We start from the raw sequence: 22793 nt of genomic DNA on the forward strand, positions 1-22793 counted from the left end.
TGAAAAAGCATAGCCAAATTTTGAAGGATAGGTAAGTAGGGATTTGATAAGCAGAAATATGGCTAAGGTTATAGAGAATAATGAGTGATACAAATGATACCACCTAAGAAGATGGTGAAACAGTAGTGCTATTTGTCAACCTGGGAAAATGGAAGAATAGCTTGTTTCTAGGAAAATGAATCTGATTAAGACATATGGATTTAAGGTACCTTTGAGAAATTCAGGTGACACATAGCCGGCTATTTAAAATGTACATCTGAATGGGAGTATAAATAAATAGCAGAAATATAAATTTAGGAGTCATCAGAACCCTGGTTGATTATGAAATCTTGAGAATATATGAGTACATCAATTAAGCATATGACACCAGAGAAGACGTAATACCCAACACAGAATCTGAAAAGATACTGAAAATAAAATAATGGAGAAGTAAGTTTCAGTGAGGGTTACTGAGGATTTTTTTTAAAGCAAAGCAGGCAAAACTGTGGCAGGATAGAGGGAAGTTTCGAATCAGCAAAACAGCAGCTCTCAAATGTCCAGTGATGCAGCGTTGAAAGTAAAGTATGCCCAAGAACAGGCAGACCTTGCTTAATGAAGAAAGAGCTCTAGAAGACCCAGCTGGGAGATATATTGTTTCTCCCACTACACTGTGAGCTGTTTGAGGATACCACCTTTGCCTTGTTTAACATAGCATGGTACGTCTGGAATAATCCCTACACACAGGTATTGAAAAATACTGTTGAACTGAGGTATATGGACTAGGGGAAACGATATTGCTAGAGGTCCGATAGAAGTGGGACGCTGGAGATAGCAGAAGACCGGAAATGCAGTGTACAGACATACTGAGAATTTCTTTCTCAGGTCAACAAGTTCACTACAATGTCACTCTTAGAGGCAGGACATGGGTGCATCCCTTGGCCCCAATCTTAATGAACTTCTAATCGTCTTCTACTTTCATTGTTCAGGATTTTTTTTTTTTTAATTTTCTTAAAATACTACAGAGTTTGAAATTTCTATATAATAACTGATGCTATCTTTCCTTGAGTGATATAATAATTACTCTTTTAAATGAGTTTTGGCCTTTAATATGACCTTTATGTTTTATTTTATCCTGGGCCACCATTTGTCCATCTCATTGGCTTGAAATTTAAATAACATTTCTGACTAATTGCATTTTTAGTGAGATCCAATAATTGATAACATTGTCTTGGTTATCATCAAAACATTTTATTTTGTGACTATAGGATTCTTGACACTGTAATAATGTTACCAGTTGTTAGTAATACTATGCAAATAGGTATGTTTCAAAACAGAAAATAATGAAAATGGAATTTGAGTGAGAAATAAATTCAAATAATATAGTACAAGGGTGGTCCAGTTCCAGTCTGTTGTATATTTGAACGACACCACAAAAATGTTATGTCAAAATGTCAAAGATGCTTACCACAGCTAGCACGCCATGCAAGGGAAGAAGTGCCTCCAAAATATTATGTGCAAAGATTTCCTAGTAATTATTTGCCAAGTAAATGTCACCTTTGATGTTGTTTTTATGTAAGGAGGACAGCCATCAGTGTCACAATTTATTCTCCTTTCTCTGTGTTCATTGTTGCTTAGTAGGAATTATGAATAGGGACTATATTGATAAACTTGTCTTCCAGCCCAAGAAAATCTAACCAATCTCTACATAATAATTTCCAAAAAAATACTGCAGCTCCTATTTAGTCATACATGGGTGTATCTGATTCATTAGAATATCTAGAAAATTTTTGGCCTGCAAATGCACTCTCCATTTTACTGAAGAACCAAATAGAGTGTATGAAAATGTGATTTGTGCCCGAAGGCTACCTGTCTGGTTACCAAGTGGCCTCTAGGAAGTACATGGACATTTTTTTCTTAATCCAAAAATCACAATTTCATCAGTGCACAGAACTGTACAGATTCAAGACCAATTCTCAACAATATTACAAGATCCTCATGTCAAACTAGAATATCAGTTTATAACTTCTGAACAGAATATTATCCCTTTCAAGAAATAGGAAAGTCCCTGTTTTCTCTCCAAGGCAATACTCCTTATTTTTATAGAGACCTGAGCAAAATCAGCGTACCTCTTAAAAGACAGCCTGATAAAGATGGAATCAGCAAGAGGATTCCACCCAGACCCAGCGAGGCTGGATGCGGTCGGCTGGAACAAGAGCACCACTGACTGAAAGCACATCCTGAAAGACGGATTGCTGGGGCTCCCTGAATCCACAGCCTTTCAGTCCCTGGCACCAGCCATGACCCTGTGTCTCTAGCTTGTGTTCCTTGTTGGCATTTGTGTTCTCTTCATTTTGGGTCATCTCTGAAGGATTTTGTAAATTTTTCCTTAAAATATGTAAATGCCTTTCTCAGTATCAGCTCCAGGCATGGTGATAGAGCCAGACTTCTTTTCCCTCCTTGCTTCTGGCCCATTCTGTAAGGTGTCTTGGCATTATCTAAACATTCAACAAGTTATCCATCAATTTTGTTGTTTACTGGGAAGAGTTTCATGCTGTAACTCTTGAGTACGTGGCGCCTGACACTCAAAATTGTGTATCAAAGACATTTCCCAGGCTGACATGTCATTCTTAACATTATAATTTATATAGTCATAATTTCTTTGATAATTCTCATGTAAGATAAACTCAGTCTTCAATGATAGAAACACTTGGGGAAATTGAGTTTTAGGGCCCAATCCTTATTCTCTCCCTTTACTTTGGTAGAGACATTGTTAACCATACATCACCCTTGAACAGGTGATTGGAAGCAAGGTGTTCACACAGAACCATATTTTATCAGTGTTTCCCCGTAAGCTTACTGCCCTTTATTCAGTGTGATCAATTGTATTCAGCCTTCACTAGTTCTTTGAGAATTCAATTTTAAGAGACACTTCTAGTTTCCTGGACAACACTGGTTCATCTCTTTCTCCCAGAACAATGAAGATCTAAAATCTAATTCTTGCCTATTTCAGCCCCAGACCGTTTTTATCCTCTTTTGTGAAATCAAACCCACATGCTTTTCTTCTGCAGCCCATGTCTGAGTATTATCTATGCCCCTAGGGATTGAGTAGCTATTAAATTAGTTCTATCAATTGTCCATGGGTTTAGAGGTTCCCATGTGTGTTTTCCTTAAGTAGCCACATTTTATTTCAGAGCACAAAGTACAGGACATCTGACTTGATTACTTAGCCTTTGGTATTTTTCTTAAGGTTTCAAAAATAACATTACTCTGCCATACCCTAATGGAAAGTTTGGAGTTCTCTGATAGTCATGTCACTTCTGAAGGAGGATTAGAGGACTGGCCCACAGATCGACTCTGAAGGTTCATATTTTTTCTTTATTTTATCTGTTCTAATAAACTTACTCCTTTGCTTCTCCCACTTCACCTTCCCAGGCACATTTTCTCCCTTACAATACCTTGTCTATAACATTTTGAGGCTTAAGTAATTCATTTTCAAAAGACTATTTAAATCATTTTGGACTACCAATTTTCTGTATTCCTTTTGGGTACTTGTTTGAAAAGTCTGATCTATAAGTTTTCAGTTTCAAAATGTCCTTCTTAAATTTATATTCTGCTGTGTTCTAGGATGTAATATAATGTGTACATTTGCTGATGCCCACATTAGTTCAAGCTTCATCATATTTTCAGAAAGGGGACCTGAATAAGTCCAGGTACTCTATAACTCACTTACAAAATAGGGATAATATTATAATAATTATAATAATTACCATCTTCTTTAAAAGGCTGTCATGCAGTTATACACTAAAATACATTTTCTTAGATAGTTATCATTTAATAAAACTGTATTAACTGGCTATATGCTATGTTCACATATTTATAGATACTTTAAAGATTCTTTGGGTTCTACAGTTTTTTTGCACATTCAATCAGACTCACTGTGTTCATAATATTTATTACACATGTGTTTGCTTTCAATACCTACAGAAATGTTCTCTGGGCTCACACAGTTTGCTACAAAGAGTGGTTTCTAGTCCCTTTTGGGTTCCCTTTTGATTGTCAAGGCTCAGAGCACATGGCTCTCTATCTTCTATGAACAAGTGCTAATATTTATAGCAGATATAATTCTGAGAAAACCACAAAGAAAACATATTAAAAATTTCACATTATTTTCTGCAGGTATTTGACTTCTGCCTTTAGGAGACCTACATATATTTTTCTGGATTTATTGTTAAGGAGTAGTAAATGACTGAAACCAGTAGCTTACAGAGATAGTCATCAAATAGTTATTAAAGATCATTCAGTACCCAGTAGCAAAGCAGCTCCTAAAAGGCTGAGATTACAGACAGCTCTCAAATATTAATAGCAGTAAGAAAAGCCTTGTAAAAATGATCACCGATCACAGAGTATGGATCGATTCTGCCAATTAGGCACCAATTCATAGTACTTATTAATTTCTCTACTTAAACTGCTAATTAAGCTAAATACATTGTAATTGTAGAAATCAACTTTTTGGGAGTATTTGAGGTAATTTGACAACACAGTGCAAAACACCCCAACTGAAGGGATCCTAACTAGATGAATTCCTCATGAAGTCAGACACAAAGGAATTGTAGACTTTGTAATTCCCTCTCATACACAGCTACACAAAGGGAGAAAAGCCAGAAAAGAACAATCTGGCATACAGTGGATAGTTTTCTGTCAAAAAGGTACTATAATGATGAAATAGGATCCTTATTAAGTAACTAAAAATAAATGATAAAAGGGTAAAGAAAAATTCAAATAATAAACTAATACTTTTATGGTGCATTAGAGCTAACCTGAATATAAAGCAAATAATGTTCATTTGCTTTGTAGAATCACTCTGAGAAAGGTAAAATTATCTGCATTTTATAGGTGAAACTGGGGAGAATATATGTAGAATTATGGTTAATAACTGATAATACCATGTATTCAACTCATAGTAGCTGTTGTTATTTGTTAATCTTGCTTTATTGCTATTAGCTACAAAGGGCTACATTTGCATCACGACATTCAAAGCTCAGGAAAACCTGCTGTAGTCATGATAATTACTTTTATTTTAAAAACATATTTCAGTAGGAAAAATTTAGTTTTTACTTTCTACTTAATAGAAGCATTAATTTATTGTGTAGTTTTGAGCAAATCACTGATCTTACTGCCTCATTGTCTAAGGCAGGCAATAATCCATTCCTACTTTACAGGGACATTAAGGGAATTCCTCTTTTTATTTGTGTGAGTTCTAAAACAAAATGCATTTTTTTATAACCTGTGTAAACAATATTTTATCTCATCATTAAGAACAAGTTTAATTTGTAGTTTGAAATAAATGTTGATACCTGGGATCATAAGTGAAGTAGCCGAGTGTTTGTATCATAAAAATCAGGAAGAGGCTAATAGTTGTTTTCATTTTTGTTTTTTCATCGAGTGACAAGATAATAGACTCAATATCATGAGCTGCTTAATGAAATACAGTATACCCCAAATAGGGTAAGGATTATTAAAGGTGCTTTATTCACTGGTTACATTTAATAGTTATATTTCTTATGCCTGTGTTAATTGGGAATTCAGTCTACACACACACACACACACACACACACACACACACACACACATCTTCACTGTGTCCTTCTGCCAAGATAGGAAAGGAGCTTCATTCAACAGGATAATGCTTACTCATAAGAAAATACAGCATTAGGAGCCTGCTTCTGCAGTTGGTCCCAGGACTCCCAAAGATTGTGGAAACGAAGCAATTAAGTTTTTAATTATGCAAACCATTCAGTAAAGCAAGCACTAAAAGATGTTTAAACAGCTTATTTAATACTTTTAATATTGTCTCAGTAATATTGGAAATTTCAAAATAAGCAAAAAAGTAAGTTAAATGTATAAACTCTTAGTGGTTTTTCTTTCAAAATTTCCTCTCTGATAAATATAGGAAAGAAACACTTCCATATACACATTGCTATCTTCAAAACTATTGTACTTTGTTAAATAATATGTTTTTATAGTCTGTGATCAACTTTGGAAATATCTTAGCAATTTCAAAAATTGGGTACACATATTTTTGACTGCAACACAAACCCCCTGCCTCTCTAAGAAATATTTATTTTAATTATGCCTATCAGTTGATATTAATTATTGAACTTGCTCAAATTTGCTTAAGAATAAGAAGATAAAGAATTAAAATAAATTGGAAAAGAATTTTGAAATCACTGGTATAAACAAGTTAAGGTGTATATATATCATCTGCAGAGAAGAATTTCTGAGTCCTTTATTCTCAAGTATATCTTATTAAATATTTTTGTAGTCAAGGGAAAATATGCCTTACAAAGGTTGATTGATGGCTCACTTGGTGCTAGCATTTAAGATATTGTAAATTGTCTTTCCTACTAATAAAAAGATAGTTTTATTAATTTGACATATGGATCACTTCATGTATTTAGGAACACACATGCAGACAAGATGATGAATATTACAGTGTGGAATTAAGTAAAAATATCTGTTTTCATTGAGAATGCGGCATATTTTGTTTGCCAGTAATTGACCTAGTCATTAAGCAACCGAAAGCCCCCATCTGCCCCTGCTGCTCATTTGTAATTATCATCTACATTTTAGCACCAGTGCTAAGGCCTTCATTTCCTTCCTTAAGAAGTCAGGGCATTTCTGAAGTGGTTAAGGCAATTCTTTCACTTCAGTAAAGGAAAAAAGAACAGAAAATGTAACACAGCTATATGGAGAGATGCCTGCCTCTGGGCTCTTTCATTTTAGCAGCTTGAGAAGTATTGCTACATGTTATTGCTCAGATACACATTCTTTCTAAAGGAAGGTGAATGCCATTGATTCCAAAGAGCAAAAGGATCCATTATAATTTTTTTTGCACTTCACTTCATTTAGCTGGTCTTCTTATTGATTGGATTTCATGAACTATCTTCTTGTACCTGATGTGCCTTCCTTAACAATTTTGAGGACAAATATTTTATTTAATGGCTCAACATGTAGAGAATTTGACTTCCCAGGGTTGTGTGTTTTGGATACTCATTCTGAAATTCATGAACAAACTTCAAAAAGACTCAGCATTGCTCACCTGGGAAACACAGAAACACACATGCATGCATGCACATACACACACACACATATCACCCTTGACAGGCTAGCCTGAGAGAGCTAAAACACATTTGGAAATAACTTGAGTAGTAAGTTATGCTTTCAGAAAGATTTTATTTTGGAAATGCTCTGTTAAAGTCAGTAGTTTCAATTGCAAACTGGACAGCCCCCTGCATATTGAGACTTTGTATTGTAAAAAGTAATATTCTTATATTAAAGTAAGCCTTATTAGAGGGCAAATAGAAAATTTGTAGTACATGTGCCTTTAAAATTTGCATCATTTTCTCTCATTGCTTAACATGCCAACCTGGAATTCATTATAATCCTTTAAGTAAAATACTAACGAAGAGACTGCAAGGTAACTTAAGGCTATGGGTTTCAAATGCCTTCTACTGCTTTTTCCCCCTTCAAGAATAAGGTATTTACTTACAGTTTTACAATACAGACTTATAGAATTGTGCTGATTTAGTTAAAATAGGTATATGTTAAGTTAGAGTATTTTAAAATATTGCTTCAAGGTTATTCCCCTGGATTCCTTTCACATTTCATCATTTCCAAATATCCTTTACAACCAAAGGTCTGGCTTTCCTTACAAGGGATCTCATTTTTTAATTTAAGTTGAAACATCCCCAAGAGCACTTAGGCCTGGCACTGTGAATGCATAAGAACAGGTCTCAACAAGAAACTCTGTTCCCTGAGACTGACGCTGGCATAGTTGATATTTCAAGTTTCTGTTGAGAATATATGATGATACGAGGTAAATGTACCAGTTATTTATAATAACAATTTCAATACTGTGGCATGTTCGCCTTTTCACGCTCTGCCTCTCCTCACTGGAACCCTGCCACAGCTCTGTCCTTGGCTTCAGCAATGCTTGTTAGAATAAAGTCTTTCTGCTACTACTTGTCATAAACCTTCAGGGCAGCAATCCAAGATAGACCCTACTGATAACTGAATTATCTTTAGTAGTGAATTGTATTCTTGTGAGACTCCAGCAGTTATTTTCCTTTAGAGTTCAGGGTTTGATGTTGAAATAGTATTTATTTATTTATTTATTTCTATCATTGAACAGTCTCACTGCTATGACTAAGAAGATTGCTTCATAAAATACTTGGTAATGTAAATGTGAGAATGAAAGTTATATAACTGGTGCTTTATTAAATTTATGGCTTGTGGGAACATGACTGTCTCTATAAAGGAATCTAATATTCACATTGGACAATATTCCAGTGATGCCTTATAAAAATGCGATGCTGTAGTGCTTTCAGATCTCGAATGCATGAACCACTGTAAAGGTATGCCATTAGCATTTCTCATCAGGCACGGTCTGGCTTTGCCAGTCTAAATTTGATGTAGGAAAATTTAGAGTACACATTTATTTTGGAAGTACATGCTCTTACACATAACGTAGTGTTCCATGGGCATAGCTGTTTCTTTATCTGTTTCTTGTATTGACAAAGAAGGGTCAATTAAGGGCAAGAAATTGCTTGGATTCATGTTTGAGGAAAACCAGAGCAAGATCGATGAGCGTAAGTCCAGAATTTGACACCGGTGATTACCCCAGAATGAGGAATATTGGTGTGAGACAAGAGGGATTCAGGACTATAACCAATGCTCAGAAAGTGCATGTGGCATATCAAAATAGATTTAACCTCTTTCTTGATCTCCCAGGAATTAAACTGTAAAAGTCTCATCCACAATTTAAAGAGTGGTTTGTTTGTTGTTGTTGTTGTTGTTTTGGTCTTGAACTTTTAAAAAGTTTTTATCATCACACATTCTGAATTGATTTTAATTGAAACTCTGTTGAGAAATTCAGTGTATTGGATCAGTAAAATCTTAACATAAAAAAGATGATTTTAGGATTCTTCTTGTAACGAACTGCTATTCATTGGCATGCGAACTGATTTTTAAAAGACTCAAGAGTTTGGCCACACAAAACATGATTTTATGAAGTTATATTTTATAAATAGAAAAAAATGCAACAGCAAAATACAAAGGCATTTTGAGTGCATTATATAAGAATAGAGTATACTAAGAAAAGTATTTAGGCACTTTTTCAGCAGTATTCTTAAAATAAAGGTAGCTATTATTTTTACAATGAAATTCATGTGGCATATGGCATATTTTCAAGTTCCCTCCCACCCAGGAAATGTATAACTTAACTGACATATAAAAGAGCATATATGTGGGGATAAAGAAAGAACAGGTTCTTCACATATATTAGCAGGCCCATATGCTGTTTATTAAATTTGATGCTAGTCAACCAATTCAGACAGCTGATTGAAATAAAAAGAAATCAGCAATTTTGCAGGAGTATGAAAACATGTGCATATGTACCACTCATGCAGTTTTATCATCAGTCAGATTTCTCAAGAGTATACTGTATTTTATAGGCTTGAAATAAAACATTATGAATTCATACATATTTAATGAAGTAAGATATATGCTTTGAGGGAATAGAATTGCCCCAAATTGGCATTTTAGTTCACATAATCTAAATGGCAGTATTACAAGGTGTTCTCATGTATTAACTGAATTTCAACTTAGAGCATGCTGCTTCTCTCTTTGGTGGTACATGAATATGTTGAGAAGAAAATAATACCAAAAAAAAGAATTTTACTAAGCATCTGCGATGTTTTATAGCCAAAGAACAATTTGTGTTTTAAAAATAAATTTAAATTCTTTAAGAACGTTGTGCAAAGTATTGCAAATGAAGAGTAATGTGAACAGACTGTTTTTACTTTCTTTCTATTCTACGTATCTATGAATAATCATTCCTTGAGGTTTAAAATTATAAATAACAGTGCAGAGTGGAGTTATTTCAATGTTACAAAGGAAATCATCCATTTTGTTTTCATTTTCATTTGAGTAAACTCAAAATGGCTTTGCATAGCTTCTGCTAATTTCATTCAAGACTTAAGTATTTTTGACAAAAATATGTTTCCCAATTGTTAGTAGACTATTACATTTATGTGGCTAAATTCACTGAGAATTGACAACTGTTGTTTGAGTTGGCAAAGATAGACTATGGTAGTTGGTACTAAGAGGAGGGAGGTTGCAAGTAAAATTGTGCAGAGACATTTCAATGAAGAACCTATATGCCAACTGTGCTCAAGGAAAGGATGGCTGAATAGGAAAATTTTTTCCTAGAGTTATCACAGTAAATTGATTATAAACTACTCTCACATGCATACACACATACATGAGACCTGAGAAATGAAGGTAAAAGTTATCTAATATTTAATTTCAGCCCTTAGGACAGTCATTTGTAGTCCTAGATGATAAGTGCTCTGGGAGGCAGACACCTGTCTGCTTGGATATGGAGCTTTACTAAATCTGTATTTACAAGTTCAGGATGTAAGAAGGTTGAGAAGTAATAAAGCAGAGAGCTTGGTTTAATTTTTACAAGTAATTTTTATAAAAACATTCTCTTGAAAAGTAATTTCTAGAATTATTTGTATATGTACTGGGTAGAATGGAGGCCTGCATTTATTTATTAAATATCTTATCTAGTAATTGTCAGTAGATTAATTATGCAACATGAAAATGGAGACCATGTTTTCATGTTCATTGCATCTCCAGCTACTAGGGCAATGGCTGGTATAGAGTAGATGCTCAATAAATAATTGCTGAATTAATCAAATAATAAATTAATAGTCTCTAGGTCGAAGGTCCACCCATGATTTTCATTATTACCTTGGCTTTTATGCTTTATTTTCTTTCCCTTTCTGGTAATTCACTCTGGGTTGAATTGCGGTGGTCAAGAAATTAGTGAATGATTTATTAGTATAAAATATGACATGTAAGAAAAGGAACAGACTAATCCCAGACTCTTTGTATACAGAGGATTGCAAACTTTCTCACCTAAAATTCATATTTTTCTTGCTGATCATTCATATTGTTCTTACTGACTTACTACTCTAGCGAGTGTTTATACCCGAGACAGGATATTTATTGTGTTTCATAAAATTCTAAACCTTGGCCTTCATGAAGAGTGGATTTTGTAGTTCAAAGATATGCTTCTCTATTAAATATATCGTTCTTCTCTGTGTCATAAATGACAGAATGAAGATATAAGATATGACAACAGAAAAATCTTTATTTTGTAATTGGGAAATAGTTCTTTTAGCATTCTAATCATCAAGGACTTAGGAGAGCAAAGATAGCATCTGGATGGTACACACCTAGCATGGGGAAAAAATCATAATATTCTCTGTATAACACACATAATAAAAATATTTTCTGGATAAATTAGCATCGATTAGTAGACTTTATGAGCCTACTAATTCTCATATCCAGGTTGTGAACATCACAATTTTTAGTTCACATTCTTGATACATTGTTCATATAGGATTAAATATAATTTATTTATGTATTCATTCATTCATTACTAAAACATAATTTGGAATCTGATTTCAAAGACAGCTGGAAGGTTAAAAAGACTTCTGTAAGCCATTGGAAGACATTGGTTAAATTTCTCTTTTAAGTAAGGTTCCCACACTCACTGTCATTCTTTACCTATTTCATTTTATATTTAAGAAGATCTTGAAATACATTTTTTCTAAATTTCAGCCTGTTTTGCTTTGTTTTCCTGGGAGAGGATGGGGTGACAGTAGGTGGAAATCAGGGATTTGCAGTGGGCTTGCCAAAGTCTGACTAGCGATACTCTTTGGAGTTTCCAAGGTAGTTCACATCATATTATTGTATTTCTGTTTTTCCAATCGCTCATGTTCACGTTGGACCTCTACACCAGTTCCACTTCATTATTGCCCTTTCCATTCCTGTTTGTAACTTCCTTCCCCTCCCCGCCACCTCACTGCACTGTTCTCAGCATGATGCCCAACTCACTCTCCTTAAATATGTAACTAAAAACAATACATTATTGAGTGTTCTCACGAGCTTTCGTATTTGAAAATGCTTTACATATCTCATCTCAATCCTCAGGACATTTTTAATTTGTAAGTTTTATTCATTCACAAGAGAACAAACTGAGATTCACAGACCTTAGGGGATTTATTCAGTCATGCGGCCAGTGAGTGGCTCAGATGGGCTTTGAAGAAAATCTGTCAAACAAAAAAACCGTTTCTTTCTTCATGTTCATTACATCAGGATGTGTCTAGCCATGTCCTTTCACTGGAATGGCTTAACCTCTTTCTTTCACCTTCCTGCTGTCTCTAGCACATCTCTTTCCTGTTGACCAATTCTTTCTTTAAAGTTTACTACAAGTAGCACCTTTTCTGTGGAGTCCTTGCTGATACTCTGGTTCTCAGCGCTTTGCATAGCACACACCTTTATTAGCATATGTCACAATATCACTCTTCTTAATTTTTTGGATTAGGAAAATTTAGTAGTAATTAAAAAAAATAAAGTATTTATGTCAGCAGGGAATTAATTTATGTCTATTTTCAGATACATTTATACTTAATTGTTTTTAAGGTGTTTTAATTTTAAGTTTGAATATAATGAATATCAATGATAATAAACCCCATATAAAAACAAAAGTACTTTGGGTCCTTTATGATTTTTAAGAAGGCAAATGAGTCCCGAAACTCCAGTGTTTGGGTTTGCAGTGTCTAGCATAGATTGAGCACTCATTATGTATTTTATGAACAAAACTCAGTAATCAAATTCATATGACAACCTTCAGTTGCAGAGACTATAAACATCTGTGTGAGGATGTAAGCTTTCCATAATTTTATAAATTTATTCAGTTATATTAAGAGAATGAAAAAAATCCATATTCAAATGTATATTTTAGAAAACAGTAAATTTAGAATATTAATTATGTTAATTGAGTAAAATCATGTATTAATTAATGTTAGAGTTCTAAGTGCACATTCTCCAATATATTAATCAGCAATTAACCGAGTACTCAGGTAGGCTTTAGTTTATATAAAAGACATAGTGGGGCATGCTATTACAGTTATACATTGTGAGGCTTTTAGAGAAAGCAGATTTTTAAACATTACAAATTTGAAAACATTTATTCAAAATATTATAGATTGGCTTGAAGCTTTGTTTTTGATGCAACTAAATCTTGAAATTTAATAAAATTGTCAGAAAAATTTATCACAACTCTAGATTTTATATGGCACATATTTGGTCATGAAAATTAATTTTAGGAAGTAGTATATAACATTAAATAAAATAACATCTTCACATAAAGAGAAAATATCAAAAGGATATTTCATTTTTTTACTGCATTAATACATCATACTTTAAATTTGTATATATCAACCTCAATTAAAATGTAATTTGGTATTAGAGCTAAATTTTACAATTAAATCTCTTTAATACTATTTCCTAATTTCTTCATTTGTACAATTGTTTTACTAAAGCTGATAGCTGGAAGCATTAAACACTTACTTAGCTGATTTTTATTGCTATTAAGCTATGCAATCTATGCCTTTAAATCCTAGAAATACAAATACAATACAGGATAACTACAAACACTTATTAAAAGAGAGCTTAATGAAGGATTAATAACTATTCTTTCATCTTAATTAAATTTTTGTTTTAAAGAAAACTTCAGATGGCGCCTTCACCATTTCTTTTCCTTCTTTTTTCTGTTTTTTTCTTCCTGTAGTCTTAGTAGTTAAGTGTGTACTGATAACATCATCCACAGTTCATATGATTGTATATTTTCTACTTACGAAGTACTCTTTGTTCCTCATTAACAAAAAGGGAATTGGGAACTGCCGTCTGTGCAGTAGAGCAGTGTGCTGTGTGCTACAAGGCCTGGAGCATTCCTTGCTCTGCGTAGGTGTTCACAGTCTTCCTGTAGCCCCCAGGGCAGACCTTAACCCCATCACACCATAGCATTAACAACCATGCTGGCCTCTCTATATTCCAGCCCTACCCATTCACACTTTGTATATTAGCATTATTGTTTCATAAAATGCCCTTTTTAGTAATTTTCCAGCCACTATTAGTAAGAAAGAGGATGAAAGAAAATCTGAACCCTCTCATTGCCTAGTGCATGACCCCAGTCCATCCCACGTTCAGAAGAGCCTTGGGTATGAATGTGAGAGACTGTGAAAGTTTTAGAGTGAGACGCAGAGTTAAAATGTATCTTTTCTAATTGTGAAAGAAAATTTACTTTTAAAATGGACCTCACAAAACGGGTAAGGGAACAATACTGTTATCTGGAATGTTTATGCTGTATGGTAATAACATTTACTTCTACTGGGCTCATCAGGTTTTGATAAAGTTTTAAAGGCATTAAGCAGAGAACATCAGTCTTCCTGCCTAATTAATCTCCCCTATAATGTATCATTTTATGTGTCTCTCCTACATGCCAAGGTGTCTTCTAGTGTTCCTCCCACCACACAGTCTACTCTGGTTGGACTAACTTCAGACCATCCAGCACTCAACCACCTCCTCCCCACCGCACTATGTTAGGCTGGGCCAGCTTCCCTTTCTGCAAACTCTGATTTCCATCCTTCACCCACAACCTACCTAGTCTTTACAAAGAAGCTCAGTATCCATCTTGTCAAAGTTTATTCCCCTTTATGTCTTCACTTTTAACTTCTAAGCCCTATTGTTTGATCCTTGTTTTTCTTCTCCACTTAAAGATTGTCTTGCTTGAAGACCTGAACCAAGACGCATGCCTTATTCTTTGGCCTTATAGTTCAACATTGTTTTCTCTGTGCTTATGTCAGTAAACTACACAGCCGTTAGTATCAGTATCTTACTATCAGTATTCAACCTTGATCGTACATGTTTTCCAAAAATAAACTGGAAGAAGCCGACTTTACAATGGGCTGACCCACGGTACTCTCTATGATGTTACTGTTGTTTCATCTATATGGCAGAGAATTCCTCTCCCTTTAGGAAACCGATCTCATGACAAACTCTTTGCTGTCAATGCTGCTAAGTAAGAATCACAAACCATCTCTCTATCTACTTTTTGGTTTCATATAGCATATGGGTTTTTTTCCCTTCTCCAGAGGAAAATCTAGCTCAAATCATTGTCCGTAAGCAAATTTCTACCAAATACCCCTTAATACCAGGGATTATTTTATTATCCTGGTCCCTACCTTTCAAATATTAAAAAAATATACCTTTTGTTCATGATTCTTTAAAATTCCAGACTAATCTTTTAGAGTACCATTCTATGTTGTTTCACTTATAAACTGAGCTATTTATAAAATAATTTTATATTGTTTGTTACGTCTTGATACATTGTACTAGCTGAACTATTAGTGTTCTGAGTTTTGTGTATGTGTATTTATTTTCCAGAGTTTCTCACATATATAGGTTTGGTTATTTTTATATCTCTCATAGTTTGTAATGTGAGTTTGCAAATCCATTACATAATAATAATATACACTTCCTAAGGTCAAAGGAAGAATTTACTATATATAAAATCCTTAGGATATTTAGGGACCTATATACAAAAAAATTGTTGTATTTTACTTTAGATTCAAGTATCTTGCCACAAATTAAAAGCATGTGATTCCGTTATTTCTGGCTTGCGACATTCCCACATTTGATTCTTCCAAAGACAAAATGCTGATCCCAAAATAATCACTTAGGAATATTTAAATGTAAGAATTAGGTTTAATTTTTTTTTTACTTTGATATTAATGAAATATATAGGTTTTAACTTTGAAGGGGGGATTTAAATTTCAAATTGTTAATGATTAATATTTTAAAAATTAAATGCAAAATCTAAAATTTCTAAGAGAATAGGCAAAGCTAAAAAAGAATCATGTCCAGTCATATCAAATAAAAATTAAGCTTGCTGCTCTGAGTTTGTTTCACTTAATTCAACAGGCCTAGATACTGCATATGCCTTAGAAATCTTTTATGTTAATCTCTTATGATTACTAATTAGTTTCCAAATTTCTCAATTCAAGGGCTGACTAACACTATTGCCTAAGCATTAGGTGCGTCATGTTATTTTAAACAGAGATGATGGCTGATGGTAAGCAGTGTGTCAAAGACCAGAGGAGTTGAGAAATTGGAAAGTTTTGAGTCATCCTGTCTAAACAGGATTAAGGCAAGACCGAAAGGATTATCATGCTCCAAACCCCAAAGATTTTTGTGATAGCTGCATTCCTGAACATCAGGAATAAAGGTTAGAATCACATTCAGAAACAAGAATGCAATCATGATTTTGTGAAAATCCCTGTCTTTAGAGAAAAGATTCAAGAATGCTCCAGCCTTTCCATAAATAATACACTAAAAACCATATTGGTGTGAGAGGTCAAAGAATTTTTTTTCACAAAGGACAATGAATTCCCATCTTTTATTCAATTTAACAGCACTTCTTTTTTCCTTTTGAGTACTTTTTAATTAATACTTTGCTTTTAGAGCAGTTGGGTTCACAGCAATATAGAGGAAGGTAGAGATTCTTATAAACCCTTTGCACCACTTATACACAGCTCCCCCATTATCAGCACCTCCCCAACTCACAGTGAGATACCTCTTCTCTTCTTCGTAAAATAAGCATGTATTTTTATAACTTGATCTCCATTATTTATAAAAGTTTCTCTAAATAATAAAATAATCATTTTTGATACGTAGTTTATATTTAAATATAAACATACAAGGTTAAAGATTTCTTTAAATACTAAGCAAAATCTGTAGCATTGTTTTACAGATGTGGTAGTATCTCATCTACTGATATTATTAAAGCAATTATACAGTATTAAAATTCAAATAACTTACTGTTACCAAAAGTTTATTAAACATCATCACTTTATTTCTTTCTGTATATTTTTCTATATATACTTTTAAAAACATATACAGTTGAGGTTACACCATGGCTATAAAACTATAATTAAAATATGAACTTTTAACAACTTTTGTTAGTTTGACCTCTTGCAGTATGTAGGGATTCTGCGAACTTTATTTTTTATTAGGTTAACAAGTTATAGTTGTTTTTATATCAAAACTACATACACTTCGGAGAATGTAGAAAGGAAGGTGCATTGTGAGCCAATTATATAGTAAATGGGTTGAGGCAGAATGAAGAAATGATAATAATCCTACTTTATGTTGGGGAAAATATACATGTATATTTGGTATTGTTTATCCTCTAGTTATTCCTAAATCTGTTGTTAAAAAAATTCTGTGTCCATATATCAAAGGCCTGGCTTAAGCTACCTTCTTTAGTCAAAAAAAGCAAGATGGTAGCTCATTATGTATAGCAGTCCACCTTCCCATCCCTAGACATGGGTGATGATAGCTGTGAGGATGTTCAGATTACCACCTTCCAAAGTACCTAATTTGTTTAAATTACCTTTGAAATTTATCTGGATTTTTAAAAAAGCAAGCAAGCAAGCTCAGAGTTCTCAGAATTGTTTTATTGGCGAGGTCTGTGGATGGACACCATTGTGTAGGGGCTGCTGATTTTCCCTTTACATATTTCCCCATCTCCCTTCCCCAGGTGTTGCGGCCATCACTACCTTTCCCCTCCTCCCCTTTCCTCATGGCAAGACGCATGGAAGAAGAGTGCTGTTAAGGCCTCTCCATTAATCAACAGGTATGGCGGTTCTCATGAAGCAGTGCAGCTGTCCCTCTTCTGCGTTCTCCATTAATAGTCTCTCTTTTACGTTTACAAGACACATTTATCCACTACACAGGGCCTACTGAGTGGAAGAATTGTTCGCCCTGAGTCTATCTTCCCATATTTCAGCATGCTATACATTTCAGAATTCCCTGTACAGTTTTTTTTTTTTAAGTAAAGATATGGAAGGGCTAATGACATCATTTTTAGAGAAAGGTGTTACACAGTTGTCTCAACTGAATATATAGGAAATAAATGAAACTTGCATGTTTAACTATGTCACATTCAAAGGCCTAAAAACAACTGTTTTATAACATATCATTGGAAAGTATAAAATGGGAATACTTTGTGAGTTTTAACTCAAAATTCAACTACTATAACATTTGGATTTTCAAAAGCACTGCATAAAAATTGCATGCACATTAATGATAATGCTTATTCATTTGGTTATAGAAAATTAAGCAGAAGCCAGTTCAAATAAATCTAAACACCCTATATAGCTGTGACATTCAAATGTGAGAGCTCAATGCACGCTAACTGCTTTCCGCAAAACTTCCTTTTGTCAACTCAGCCAGTGGCATGTGAGGCAGAGGGAAGGAAATGTTTCTTTTCTCAGTCCCAGGATTACCTCCGTTCAGACTGCTACGTTTTGAAAGGAGCTAGTCCCTCAGGGCTCAAACTCCAGCAGAGTCATAACCTATAAAACATCAACACTCAGTCATCACAGGGAAACTCCACCCTCTTCATTTCCTTTTTCACTGGAGGAACTGGTCCTCCTAGCTCCTGCAGGATCTTGTTCTGAGCATGTGTCAGGCTCTGTATTAACATCGTTGTGACTCTGTCAGGATCTCTGAGACATGTGATTAGTATACTACCTCTGGGCTAGGGAGATTATTGGCAGACGTCTGAACAAAAACAGTGAGTGTGTTTATAGGTGTGGATGTGTGTGGCAGCGTTATTTGTGGTATTCTTTGAAATGATAACATAATTAAGACTTGTGTACGTAAACAAAAGAAACCATTTTGATTTATACTCATTTTTGCCCATGTGACCATTAAGGGCTGGACCCTTAGTCTTCACACAGGAATGCATGGCTTGTTATCTGATAAAATTCTGAAATCACAGTTTGTCCTTCATGATTCTGTTTCTATACATGTTTCTGGTCTTTATATTGTGTGTTTACTCTGGATGCATGCTGTGCTCTGGCCTCCACATCTTCCTAAGTGGGTCTCATCTCTCATGTCCACAGGCCTTTGTACAGTTGGTGCCACCTGGAGGGCCCTTTTCTCAGGTCTGTTAGGAAAACTCACAATAATAATAATAGCAGCAAACATGTTCTCAGAATTTACTGTCTGACACAATGTTAATGAGCTTAATCTTCATTTTTTTTTTAACTCATCCACATAAAGGAACAAAGTTAGGCATTATATTATCACCCATATTTAACAGATTAAAAAAGTGAGGCTTGGAGAAAGTCAGTGTCAACAGGTTCACTCAGAATTGACTAAAGTGCGATATGCCTTATGAACTTTCTCCTGGTTCCTCCCAAACAAACTCAACTCAGAGTTACTAGAGGACGTGATTCAGTCTTATCCTTTATGAACTTTTCTCTATTTCTAGTGTTGGTTACTTATTCAGTGTTGGACAAATGAATGGATACTTACAAAACAGCCGTTTGTCTTTTATACCTGCATGCGGGCTCTTCCCCTCATTCATTCCCTCCACTCTGTCTATATTGCCCTTAACTTGTGGTTCTTGACCATTATTAGTTTCACAGATTACTCAACATATTTTTCCTCAGAAGAAATAATTTATTTTCTGCCAAACATGGAAACTTTAATTTAAAACCAAATAAATATACAATAATTAGAAATGCAGAAAAGAGATAATTTACATTTTATTAGATGTACCAAATCTAGTGGCAAGAAAAGAAGCATAGATATACTTATATCTCATGTGGGAAGAAGAAAATTCAACTAAAATGTTCTAAAGTTTTGAGGAAAGGTAATCAGAGAAATTATTTTTTACATTACAGGAAAGTAAAGGAAATATGAACCATTTAGGAAAAATGTCTTACCAGTTTATCATGAAAATTAAAAAGTGGAGAAGTAAAATACAGATCTGGAAAAGAGGATGAAACAAGAAGGAAAAACATTTTCAAAGAAATGAAACAAAAATTTGGAGAAGTGAATAAATTGAAAAGTAATAAAAACGGAAAGAAACATAACATTGAAAACCATGGACCCTGAGAGGATTTTAAAGGGATATGAAATAAAACTGTAGAGGAAAAAATCAGTACAGGTAGAGAAAAAGAACTTTATGAATTTGTGCTTCCCTTATTCTTACAAAAACCTTTGAGTAAAATGGCTACAAAGAAAAAAAGAGCAAGTTAATATAGGTTGATTTGTGTATATTGCATTTTTCTAGGACTTTTTCTGTTGGAGGTATGCTTTTGATAGCAAGATAAGGGCTTAAGCATTAACTTGGAGCTATGTGTTAAGAACTGAAAAAGGTTGTGCTTAGAGGATACATTTGAGACAGAGCTTGGTGGGAAATTAGGAGACATGTCAGCCTCGGCCTCCCCACCGCTCTCTCTGCCCAGATAGTCATAGAATTAATCAATCTGGTAGCTCCATAAATAAAAAGATCATTTTATATCTATTTTTTTTATGTGGAGTGACTGGAGCATAGAAAAAATGTTTGCTGAATTAGTCATGGAATTTTAAGAGTTGGTGGAAAGATTATGGTCAACCAATCTAGTCTTAGACTGTGCACATAACCCTCAATGCCATTATAAGAATCACTCATCTCTGCTTGAATAATTTCAGTTATTATTCCAAAATTCAGAGGTAGCTCATTCTATTTTGGGACATCTTTAACTTTCCAGCTTTTTCTTACATTGAGCTAAAATCGGCCTTCCTGTACCTTGAATTCATGTATCCTGTGTTTTCCCTTTGGAAAAATACAACACAAATTCTAGTCCTTTTCCAAATGAAAGTACTTCCAAGACCTAAATTCAGACAGACACTGTCATAATATCTAGATATATAATGTCTCTATAGATACTCTTATCTGAGGCACAGCCCCAGTCTTCCTAATTGCTCTGTGTTATTTGGTTGCAAGTCCTTTTAGCATTCATTTAGTGCAAATGCTTTTTCATACAACGAGGAATTCAGGATGGGCTCCCCCAGTTTGTGTTCTTATATTTGGTCAGTTTGAAGAACCTGGAAAATCCATGTAGTACGTTAAGAAGAAAAAAAAGGACGTACACTCTAAAACTGCATATGGCTTGGATCTCAATTTGTAGTTTGAATAGTGTATAGTATATAAATAAATGCAAACTTATATAAAAATGGTTGAAAAATACAGAGAAAATAAACTAATATAGAAAAATAGCACTTGATGAAGGCAAAATAATTTTCAGTCTTTACTTCTTGTTTTTCGACTGTATACATGTTTCAGCTTAGTTCTTGCCTGAGATGGAACTTTCCCTAAGAAACCCATTCACCATTCTAACAAATTTGGCACTAAAAGAAAAATGTTCTTACTTGGTTAATATCAATGGATCAAAAGAGGTGAAAGACGGAAGCAAAAACAAAGCAAACCTTATTTTCTCAAATGCACATCATTGATTTTAATGACCAGTAATCTGTACTCACACTGTAACAATATGTTACATGAAGGTCAAAATAGAAAATAAGATTGAAATAAATATAAAAGATGCCCTGTCAGATATGGACTTTCCCTAATAAAAGTTACTGCAAAGTAAATTTTTCATTTACGTGAACCCTTCCTTAATGCCAAGTTGCTGTCACTGGCCCTGGGTGAGTCCTATTTATGAGTAGATTGTGGCACCCTCTCAGAGGCCACGCACATCTGACTTTCAGTGAGTGCCTGTGCAGAATATGTAGCCTTTTCTAGAACTGGGAAATTCAATTAATTTTCTGGCAGAGAATACTTTTCATGCCACATGCCTTTTCTCTGACCCTGTCTAAGATTTCCATTTCCAAATGTGCTTCATATATTATGAACCTATATAATCTTAATGACCATCTTCCATATGGTAATTGCAATGCTTGACTCTATATTCTCAAAAGCTCTGGTGCCTACATAAATTCTTTCTCTGTAATACTGAATGATGCTTTATAAGTTGTAGAATATATGCTCCCTGTTTTGTTTTTCTTAGATTCAATAACCAAAGCAATACCCTTTAGGTAGTTGACCATGTATAAGATTCTTAGACAATATTCTTAACAATGGAGGACCTCCATCTGCTTTGTCTATCACTGCTATTGAAGGTGTATGCTATGTGCAGCGTATTTAATTAATATATTTCACTCTGCCTTTTAGCACTTTATGAAGAGGATAGTAAAATACAGAAGGTCTGGATCAATGACTTAACTCTCAAAACCTTACTTGACTAAAATGAGGGATATGACTGGCTGGCTTTTAAAGTAACTTCCAACTTTCTACAATATAGGGAAGACGAGGAATTTTAGAAAGTGAGGGTTGTTCGAGGTTTACTAATAAACTCTGTTTAACCTCACTGGGACATGGTTTGCTAATCTGTAAAATATACAGACCACGCTAGATCAGGGATATAATTTTTATGTGATGGCTTATTTATCTTTCTGGAGATTCCTCTTGAGAAAGATAATGAGAACTTGCTTTGACTCAATGGCATGGAATGTTAAGATCATTTGATCAACCACCTTTGATCTTATAGGCTTCCTACATAATTCCTAAGAAGACTTTTAATTCAAAAAAGAAAAATATCAATTATTATCAATTTAATCTGCTACATTTTTCCTTTTTAATGCATATACAAATATTACTTGTGCTTTTAAAAGTACCTGAATCCAAGAAAATATTTGGTGTTCTAAGGAAAACAGGTTGAGGAGAGGAGAACCACTTGACATATTTGAAGGACTTAAACATAGAAGAGAGACAAAGGATTTGACTCAGTCTTTGTGATTCCTTAGGGCAGGACAAATGCCAGTAAGCTTAAATGGGAGAAAATTGCTTCCATATTAGGATATAATTCATTATCTTAAGAAATGGTCAATAAAATCTGTTCCTTAGAATGGTCTGTTTTCTGAAATCTCTATCACTGAAGATGTTAAAACTTAGGTTGTATGGTAATTTCTCAAAACCATTATTAAAGGAATTCATTCCTAAG

The 22793-nt window shown here is 34.2% G+C and overlaps 1 protein-coding gene across 8 annotated transcripts in view; it reads left to right on the top strand.

The window, feature by feature from the left end:
- The window catches only part of PCDH7 (protocadherin 7), a 396928-nt gene that overhangs the window by 197551 nt on the left and 176584 nt on the right, over positions 1–22793 (top strand). For 3 of the 8 annotated variants that reach the window (XM_036908429.2, XM_036908426.2, XM_036908425.2), the window contains one exon: positions 17495–17590. The exons of the other annotated variants lie outside the window; for them this stretch is intronic. In XM_036908429.2, the coding sequence (XP_036764324.2) occupies positions 17495–17569 (75 nt within the window). In that variant the 3' untranslated portion in view covers positions 17570–17590. The remainder of the gene's footprint in view (positions 1–17494; positions 17591–22793) is intronic. 8 annotated transcript variants of the gene reach the window in all.

The sequence above is a fragment of the Manis pentadactyla genome, chromosome 5 (assembly GCF_030020395.1).
Source record: "Manis pentadactyla isolate mManPen7 chromosome 5, mManPen7.hap1, whole genome shotgun sequence".
Lineage (NCBI taxonomy): Eukaryota > Metazoa > Chordata > Mammalia > Pholidota > Manidae > Manis > Manis pentadactyla.